A 10248-nucleotide genomic window follows, 5' to 3' on the forward strand; every position below is an offset into this window, starting at 1 on the left:
GTGTTGGCATTAATGTACGCCGGCCGCAACTTTCTTGGTGCGTCGGTGCCAGCGAAGGCATGATTTCCTGGAGAGATGTGGGGAGAAGACTGTTCCATACCATCGTCGACGGTAACCTAGGGAGGGAGGAGCACTGACGGATTACACGTAGTGCAGGATTGGGTGACTTCACAGTGCATGATTTTATTTTAAATTTGGTTTGACCATATTTCGAGTGTAACACTCATCAAACCTCGAGCCCTTGTTCAATGTTACACTCGGCAAACCTCTAGCCCTTGTTCAATGTTACACTCGGCAAAGACGTGCCTCTAGTTTGACTTTGTGGCAGTCTATTTTTGCCGTGTGTCCCCCAAAAGGGAGAAACACTTTCTTTGCCGAGTACTGATGGAAAACACATGGCAAAGATCTTTGCCTAGTGTGTGCGTTAATACACTTGGCAAAGAGTCTTTCCCCACGTAACCTTTACCAAGTTGTCTTTCGCAAGTGTAACACTCGGTAAAGACTTTACCGAGTAATTTTGCCCTTTGTTGAATATTTTTGATACTAGGCAAAGAATCGTTTTGCTGTAGTGTGCCCAACTAAACTGTCGAATACATTAAAGTATATCCAATTCACTTTTACCTAAAAAGTATAACTAACGAATACACAAGTATATTAATTTCCAAAAGGAACGATACACATTCTAATTTAACTGTTAGAAAAGATGGTCTAAACCCTACTAAGTGACCTTCTTCTGAGGGGTAGTGTCGCTGTAGCCGATGCCCTTCCTTTTTGTTGGGAAAACCATGAACACGAAGCTCGATAAAAACGCTATGCCCAGCGGCAGGTTCTTGAGCAGCTCCTCCGTGTTCCTACCGGCGTTGGGAAAGAAGCAGTTTTGTAGCCCAACGTCGCTGAACGCCACGGCGAGGAAAACGAGGGCCGTGAAGACGGCGTGCATGAAGTCCAGCGGCCGGATGCGCAGCCTCCGGAACTCGGCGGGATCCCACCGCTGCTTCTCCTCGTCGCTGGAGAAGTTGAAGACGTTGAAACCGCGGGGCGTGGCGATGCCGTAGTAGAGCTTCTGGTCGCGGCCGACGACGCTGTCCGTGAAGGAGAAGACGAGAGACGAGGCGGCGAGAACGATGACTAAAGCTGCGGTGAGCCACTGGTTCGTGGGGGTCTCCTCACACTTGCCGTGGTTGGTGAAGGAGGGGGCCAGCGCCTGGTACGCCAGTACCGTGCCGGTCGGCAGGAGCTGCGCGAGGTTCGCGACGCTCGACATGGCCTTGTCCGTCACGGTGGCTTTAGTAGGTCCGGAAGGTGTGGGCGCCATGGCGGCGAAATCGCCGGAATCCTTGGGCGTAGTAGGGGCCGCCCCGGCGCCGTTGGTGCGCGAAGGCATCTGGATAACGACGGGCGACGCCGGAGATGCCATTGTGTGGTCGAGTAGGAATATCCTAAGCTGCTCCATTCGTGTGGCAACACGACGTTGGTGTTTATCTATACCTAATAATAAAGGGAGAAGCGTTTCCGTGGTATCGTCCGTTTCGTCCGTCCGGCTAAGTTGGTTTGGTCCGTCGCTGTGTACATTGTCCTCGCGCGTAGAATCTGTATCGATTGCCTGGCTCACGGCTGAGTTCAAGTCGATTACATTTTTTTTAAGGAAGTCCAAGTCGATTACGTATGCAGCTTTCCTGGCTTTCCTGTTCGTAACCAAAAGAGCCCATGCACTTTGGGACGGCCCAGTAAATAGTCATCGCAATCTCCTGAGCTTCACGTCGTGTCATCGGTTTAGGCTCCCGTCTAAGGAAGAAGATGTCTAAGCCATAGACGAGGAGTCCAGCCTTTATAAAGCAACCCACCAGCGCTACCTCTTATACCTAGACGCGATCCTTGGATCTCATCGGCCCGGGCCGCGCGGCCACGAGGGCGAGAGCTTCCCGGCGCATACACCCACGACTTCGAACGGCGTTTATTGCTGCACGACACGGCGGTGGCCAAGGGCAGCCGATCCCACACAAAATAAAGTAACCTGGCTGGAGAGTCGGTGTGCTTGCATCAACTCAACAAGACGATCTAGCCACCGTCTGTGGGATTTAGACGAAGATGCGCGGGCGGCCACCGGCGCTGCCGGAAAATTGTGTTCATGGCAGGAGACACTAGCGCTGCATCTGAGGTAGACCAAGAGGCGATAGGTTAGTGCTGGCGTTTTTCTATCGGCGGCGTGGGTGTTGGATGAGTTGCTAGCGATCACGCCCTGCCGGCTGATGTCGGGTACATGACGCCCATGGTGCTCTCCTACTCCTACACCGTTGCGGCCCAGTGCTTATTGGATCAAAACATATTGCACGTGATTTATTCATGGTTATAGCGCCCGATCTGTTTGTACTTCCTCAGTTTCTCAATACCTACTCGCGCACTCAAACATTATTCAGCCTCACGGAGTGTGAATGCGCATTGGCAGATGTTGTTAGCCCGCATGCGGAGCAAAATCAGGAGACTGAGGAGAGGTGGGGGTGGTTTGGGCGTCACCGTTCCCTCACGCTTGCGAGGTCAAATCTGCCTTCTCTGGCGACATAAGCCTCAAGGCGTTGTAGCGCAGGGCGTGCTCTGCCATCCATGGCCGGATGGTGGTCGGTGCGGCTCTTCCTTACTCGCCATCGGCCTAGAAAAGGGAGGAAGGATTTGCATGACAAGTTGGATGACTTCGGAGTGTACAATCCAACGGACCACGGATGCGGAAGGGTGGGGTAAGACATCCTTGAGGATGCCAAGAATGGGTAGTGGAGGGGAAGGAAACATCGGAGAAAATGTAGGTTGGTGATAGCAAGACGGAAGGCGGACGGGGCTGGCCGCACATCCCATGCATGGTATGTGGGGGACTCGAGGATGAGCAAAATCTTCCTCGGGATGGCGTCAGACTCTTGGGCGCGGCGTTTCATTCGACGCGATGTTTCATTTGCGGGTGCGACGTTTCATTAGGCACGAATGCACGATGTTTCATTTGACGCGGCGGCAAAGCCATGGATCGATCATTTGATCACGACATGTAGAACTCGGAGGGAGATCCGTAATTGATCGATAAGTGAAACAGCACACGTCAATATTGATCTGATGTTTACTATATGTACACAATACAAATTAGCAACATACAAGTTTTTATGGAGAAGGGGCCCGACCGCTGTTTGCATAAACTGGAGGGTATGGCTTCACCGGAGTTCATGATTGACTTATTAATACAGGACTAGGAGCAGTTCTGGTAGTTCCTGCTTCATGATGATTCACAAACTAGGTGTAGCAATATTGGCAGCTTTTTTGATGATTGAAAAATATGCTAAAAGTTAACTTGCGTTCAAGCTACAGTTATGATTCTGAATTTGGGTTGTGCAGCATCGTTGTGCCGGGCAGACGTCGAGCAGCAGAGAACCCCAATTGAATCTGGATACATGCTTAGTTGCATGGGAGAGGATACGATACATACACATGTTTATGAAAGCATAGGGATTAGGGAGTAAGACTTTGACAACAAAACGTTATCTTGATTGTTCAATATTCAAAAGATGAAGAACATATTGGGCTAAGATCTAAAATGTAACGACAATCTGAAAACAAACACCGAAAAAACTAACAAAAATAATTATTTATGATTTTTTTCATAAACAAGGAGTGCGTGATTGGAAGTAGCGCGTGTATTGTATTTTCGAAGTTCAATATATTGAGCCGGTTCTTATTTCAATAAACTATGTGAAAAATCAGTTGAAAGCAAAATAGGGACTAATTTGTAGCAAAGCTAGACGTGGAGCTTCAAAGACAAAAGAATAGCCAGATTTATTATAATACTAATACTAACAAGATTAAAAATAAAAAATACTGACTTATGCAAATGATTGTCTACATCAAATTATACATGCCTTGTAAAGTATTTATTAACAACATACTCATATCAATAAAATAGATGTTTGAGTTTTTGTTTCACCCAGTGCAACGCACGGGCATTTTTTCCTAGTATAGCTGAATCATGTGCGACTGATTCCACGTTCCAGCATTGGCCGCACGATGATTTTTCTACCGTATGTGGCATGCTAGCGGAAGGCTCAAGGCTGCACATGTTGACTTCAACTATTTTAAGTGTGTACTCAGCCGTACGTTTCTACGTGTATTGAATTGTCTTCTCTTGGATTCTACTATACATACAACTTTTCCCTAGGCTTTCTCTCGTTAACTTCTATATCAGTGGCGTACAAAAGTTAATCGCTCTGAAACGTGCTACGCAGTCTTCTTCCACGAAGGTGATGAAAGGGAATAACTCATTTCAACATCACCACATGGTTGCCTACTTGTTTACACGTAAAAATCTAGGAGTAAAATACATGGTTGGTCCACGTACTTGTCAACCTAGCTCACTTTGGTCATCGTACATTGGAAATACCTATTCACAGTCCCCAAATACGTGTAACTGTTCATCTACGGTCACCGGACACTGGTATAACGATGTATTTGTCCACGTGGAAATGTGTTGACAAGTCTATCCGTGCATTTTTGCAAAAACGCCCTCACTAAATCTGCAGGAATGGTTCTCACGAGTCACGTCTCATCCACTCATGTTATTTTTTCACGGCGTGTCTTATTTTTTCCTTATCTCTTTCACGCTACGGTCAACATCTCCAGCCCGAATGGGTTCCGATGCGGCGGCGTCCCCGGGCACGAGGGTGAGGCCGACGCGGTGGCGTCCCCGGGCGGCGGTGGCAGGCTTGTTCCGCCCCAATTGGTTCCACAAGTCCGGCCGCAGGCGCCGCCACGCGGAGCTACTGGCACATGCCGGCACGATTTCTTGGTGAAGGCGACCATGGCGGTAGCCATGTCCCAGGCGCTTGCCGTCAAGATGAGCGACAAGGCGTAGGTGGTCGACGTCGCTGGGAAGCAAAGTGCCCCAGCGTCAGTTGGACAGCGCGCCGAGTGCGTCGGCGGTGACATTCTTCTAGAACGCGAGCACCGCCTCGAGCTGCACACGGAGGCATCTGCGACGGCGGCCGTCGCGGCTGGCGCTCCGGCCGCTCGTGTTGGTCACTCCGTGAATGCCCAGGCTTACTTGTAGTCCGCGACATGAACCACTGCGTTCATGCTCCCCTCTTCCAGCATGACCTCTGCGAGTTTCAAGGTTTTCCGACGTCGAGTGAGGCAAGGCGAACGTGGACGGGGCTTTGCCGCCGCCCCACACCCGCCTTGAAACTCCACACTACGCACTCCTCGCCTCCAGAAGCCTCATGTTGAAACCATTGGCCGCACCTCCATCGTCGTTGGCACAACGAAGCAAGCCGAAGCAGCCTTCAGTTCCCGACCTCGTCGGCTTGCCGCCACTCAGGCGCCTCCCCCAGATTCTGTCGTTCATCTACAGCACCAGCTAGGAAGACGGCGCCAAGACCGAGGGATCAAGGCGGAGACGGCCCGAGCAGGAGTGCAGGACGACACGGGGAGAGCGCTCGAGGACGCGCGGCACTTTGGAGCTGTCGGAGTTGACCACGGCGGAAACCAGACCTGGGCGCTTATGCGGTTAGAGATTTTTTGTGAAATAGCCCTGCGAGGATTGTTGCCGCACGCTCTGCAACAAGTAGGAAGATTCTTTTCAAAATAAATTGCTTGAGACCAGTCAACGTGGTGCCACATCAGCGAATACAATGCTATACCGGCAAGCAGTGACCGTAGATGAACGTTGTCACGTATTTGAGGACCGTGAATTAGTATTCCTAATGTACAATGACCAAAGTGAGCTAGGTCACCACTTCACCATCACCACTACTAATAAAAGACCCAGAGGGTCTGATCCAAATGATCTGAGCCGTCCAAACGTCTAAATCCAACGTCTGAAGTTGTCCCAATGTTGTATTGTCCGCTCCGAAGTCTGAACCCACGATCTGAAACAACTGACATACTCTACACGGAGTATCAATTTGTCCGGTCGTCCCTAAACCGTCCTGCTTTTTCCCCAAACCGCCTCCCTGCCGGAACAAGGTCAACACCGCCGCATGTCCAGCGCGGCCGTCGTGATCTTCACCGCCGCCTCAATGCTGCCGCACGTCATCAGCAAGGCCGTCGTGATCGTCGCCGCCGCCGGTCATCAGCTCGGCCGTCGCCGCCTGCCTCCACATCTCCGCCCCCCCCCCCCCCCCCCGCCCCCCACGCCGCCGCCCGTCAACGCCCTACCTCCACGTCGCCGCGCTGCCGAAACGCAGATGCCCTGCCCTTTAGTGGCGAGGTCGTCGGCGCCCTGCCCGTCACGACGACGCCACTGCCATGCGCATGCCGTCCAGCGCCAGGTCCACTGCATCCAGCCATACGGTGTACTGCTCCTCCAAGGTGGGCGGTCCTCGACAACAGGGTCACGGATTCCACGCGGAAATTTGAAGGTATCCGAATTGCTCAAAATTGATAATTGCTCATGCGATGAAATAACCAATAATGCATATTCTGAAACAAATATTTTTACATATTTGTTCCCAGATTGTGCACTACTATTTTCTAGACTACAAAGTAATTTCTGAGCGCCGCCCTGCTTGAAATCACTACAAAAGTTTGAAAAGTTTTGTTGTCAGTGTAAGAATGGTTGTTTTTTGCTTACCGATTCTCTGTCTGCAACTATATAAAGTATCTGTCAAGGTGTCAATAAACATAATTTTCTTGAACTTGCAGCTTGCAGCTTGAATGATGTGACGATGCCCCAGCTGGCTTCTGCCTAGGTATTTTCCTGTCCTTAGTTCCCATGTTCTCCTGATTTAAACACTACTATATTCGTTGAAATGATTATCTCTAAGCCTGAAGTCTTACCCATATGCATATAGAATGAGTATCATCGTAGATGTTCTTCTATTCTAACAAAGGAAATACTTATTCACATAGATACATTTGCGTAAGTGTGTAACCAAAGTCAGTTCTAAAATTGGATTAACTTGAAGCCCAACACTTCTTTTGATTCAAATTGCGATTGCTGATCAGGGAGGAAAAGTGATCATCATAACTGTGGCATTAGTATAGATATACGTGATCGCAAGGTTATAAGAAGATGTATATGATTGGAAAAATATGTTAGTTCTTTTCCATAACTAATTTGGTTTATTGTGCTTGGACTATAGATTGCATGCCCTTTGCATTGATATTATTGTTTGACTATAGTATATTATGTTGTAATAGATTCATTACTTCTAAAGATTATCTTTCTAATATCTTTCCCTGAAATACAAGTCATATTTTCTCGGTGTATAGCCATGCACCACAGTTTTACCCACCTCTATCTGGTCGTAATGTCCACAAGACACGGTAGACAACGTAGCCGCGACCAGCAGGACCTGATCTGACCTGTCTTGTTGCCCTCGCCTTACCTTCGTCAGTTAGCCCACTCCATGTTTCCAAGGCTTCAGTGTTATGTTCTTATACTAATTTAATCTCAGCATGCTTATCTTTTTAACCGAGCCTATATATATTAGATTTGTATTCTCTGCGGTCCAGGGAGGCGGGGAGACCTTGGTAGTCACTACCAGTATATTCAGGAGAAAAGATACAAACCTGAAGACCATTCTTTTTTTAACTTTTAACATGAGTAAGTATCTGGTTTCCCTATCATTTACCATAGTATTTTGAGTCATAATCAATTCGTCTACAAGAACGCAGTACCCTACTTTGCTTGTGGTGAACTGGTGATAGCCTCGATGACATGAACCATCTCAACGAATCGATTTACCATTCTTATTTTATCAATATAAACTGGAAGTTCTTCCATAAAGGCATGTATGAATTATGTGTAGCATGGCTGAGGTAGATTTTTCTTTTGTTCAGATAAAATGACTATGAGTATGGTGTAAAGAATTCCATGCAGTCCTCCATCTTGCAAAATCAGGTAAAGTCTTGTACCTTGTAAAATTGTTAATCTTCTTGAAGCATGGATGTTTTGTGATGATATGATTGAAAGAGATGATGGAAGCATGCATATGAGCATGTCCTTGTAATTATTATGTTTATGAAATCTTTCACGATGTAAATGAATATATTCAAGTTCATCTACAACTGATAAATGATACCTTTCGTATAGGTCCAGAAGGTAAATATATGATGATACATATGCTGGTGCTTGGTTGTGGATTTTTTCAGTAACATATCCCCATCATTCTCAAGCAAGAACTACTAGAATTCCATAGATCTGCAATATTTGTATTCCTCTATATATTTGTAGACAGTAAGATATATATAGTGCAATCTTCGGTTGCGGTGAAATACATTGTTTTTATGCATCTAATAACATGATTTAATTCATCCAGATTGAGCTTAGCTGGTTCTGACCCCACAATGAAGTACAAATGTTTGAAGTCATGTAGTGGATTACTTCCATAAGCATTTGTCGGTCGACTTTTTCCCATAAAATTAGATCTTTTTTCCGTCTTTCTGGTTTCAATGGAACATATGTAGGTCACCTACACTAGCTATTTGGACAGATTTATATTCTTTGTTATATGTTCACATGACTTGAGGCTTTAAACTTTTAAAAATTATGAATTACAGGAAGGTGGTGAATAAATAATAAATGTTGTGAAGTGATCTTGGATGGAGGAACTGAAGTAAAAATGTTTTAAGTCATGTAGTGGATTACTTCCATGAGCATTTGTCGGTAGACTTTTTCCCATAAAAGTAAATCATTTTTTCGTCTTTTTGGTTTTAATGGAACACATATAGGTCACCTACGCTAGCTATTTGGACAGGTTTATATTCTTTGTTATATGTTCACATGACTTGAGGCTTTAAACATTTTAAAATTTCGAATTACAGGAAGGTGGTGAATAAATAATAAATATAGTGGAGTTATCTTGGATGGAGGAAAGTCTTAAAGAAAAGGAGGCATGGCTGCGACTAGATACCTGTGCATTTCTTTGCTTACGTTTTTGGAATTTCTACAATTTCTTGTTGCATTTTTTTTTCTACTCTGTCTGAACTACTCTAACATTATCTACTTTCCACATTGTTTAACTAGCTTTGATTTAGAAACCTTCTCTCCGTGGCTCATCCTTCGACTCATAGTGCTGCAGGTTATATTTTGCAATGATGAAATATCAAAATTAGCATTGGGAAACCAACAGAGGAAGCACAGCTGTTCATGTGTGCATTTGATGCTAGTTATGATCATTTTTGGGTGAAAATAATTGCTGAGGGGGATGAGCAAAATATAAGGAGGGGGGGGGGGGAACGGCGAGGGGCAGGTCAACTACGATATTGTGTTAATGATGGTAATATCGAGCAAGATATGTAAGTGAATAAGAATAGGTGAGAAATGCGATGGTGTAAATTCTAGAGTTTTTATCAGTTGTAATCGTCGTTGAATAAAACTGATCTGGGAGATAGCATTATGTTATTTACAAAATAATTTTTTCCAACAAAAGCTGGTGTTATTTTAGAAGCTTGTTCTGAACTATATATTAGAAATTATTACCAGATATAGTTAGATTGCTATTTGTTTCTTCGGTTCTTGGCTCATATGTTATACTGTTGTACTTTATCTTCGATACTTCATTTAGTCTATTCGTTCGAATAGGGTGTCGCAGATTTTTCTAAATTTGAATTTATCTAGACACTATTTAGTATATTATGTTATTGGCTCATATATTACATCAGAAATTGGTGATAGACTTTTCTTCTGTTTCAATTGAAAAAGAATGTGTGAGTCATATCAAAGCATTGATGTGCGAAAACATCAAATGTAGTCCGGGCTACATGTAGCCCGGTTCCATTTTTCTTGATTCAAACTTTCAAACTTTTGATTTTGAAGTTTCAGAAAATTTCGAAAAATATATAGATGTACAGAATGTTGTAAACTATCAATGTGTAAATTTTCATATTGAAATACATTATATTTTTCCCTCAGTAAAACTAACAAAATCTCACAAAATGACAAAATCTATATTTTAGTGTACTGTTACTGTTCACCAATAATGAAATCAAGATTTGTTATTTTTTCTGAGCCCAAAATATAACATATTTGATTCTGAAAATTTACACACTTCTAGAGTATAATATTGTCTATGTCACAGTATTTTTCTCGAATTTTTTAACATATTTGAAATGAAATTTTCATAGGTTCAAAAATTCACCTACATGTAGCCCGGGCTACAAAAGTCAATTCTCCATTGATGTGCTCCTAGAATAGGTGATTTAAACCTAGGATAATGGCAGGTGATCTGTATATCCATGCAAAAACCAGGTTTTACAAGTATTTTAGCGGTTGCATAC

The 10248-nt window shown here is 44.9% G+C and overlaps 1 protein-coding gene across 1 annotated transcript; it reads right to left on the reverse strand.

Moving 5' to 3' along the window:
- Positions 1-674: 674 nt before the first annotated feature.
- On the reverse strand, positions 675-1430 carry LOC124700117 (protein DMP10-like). The gene has a single exon (XM_047232297.1). It carries the CDS (start codon positions 1415-1417, stop codon positions 719-721), a length of 699 nt encoding a protein of 232 aa, XP_047088253.1. The 5' UTR covers positions 1418-1430; the 3' UTR covers positions 675-718.
- Positions 1431-10248: the final 8818 nt, after the last annotated feature.

The sequence above is a fragment of the Lolium rigidum genome, chromosome 3 (assembly GCF_022539505.1).
Source record: "Lolium rigidum isolate FL_2022 chromosome 3, APGP_CSIRO_Lrig_0.1, whole genome shotgun sequence".
NCBI lineage: Eukaryota > Viridiplantae > Streptophyta > Magnoliopsida > Poales > Poaceae > Lolium > Lolium rigidum.

What these genes read in the sequence shown, in the direction of transcription:
- LOC124700117 (XM_047232297.1), bottom strand. Translation starts at nt 1,417, where the DNA reads ATGGCATCTCCGGCGTCGCCCGTCGTTATCCAGATGCCTTCGCGCACC.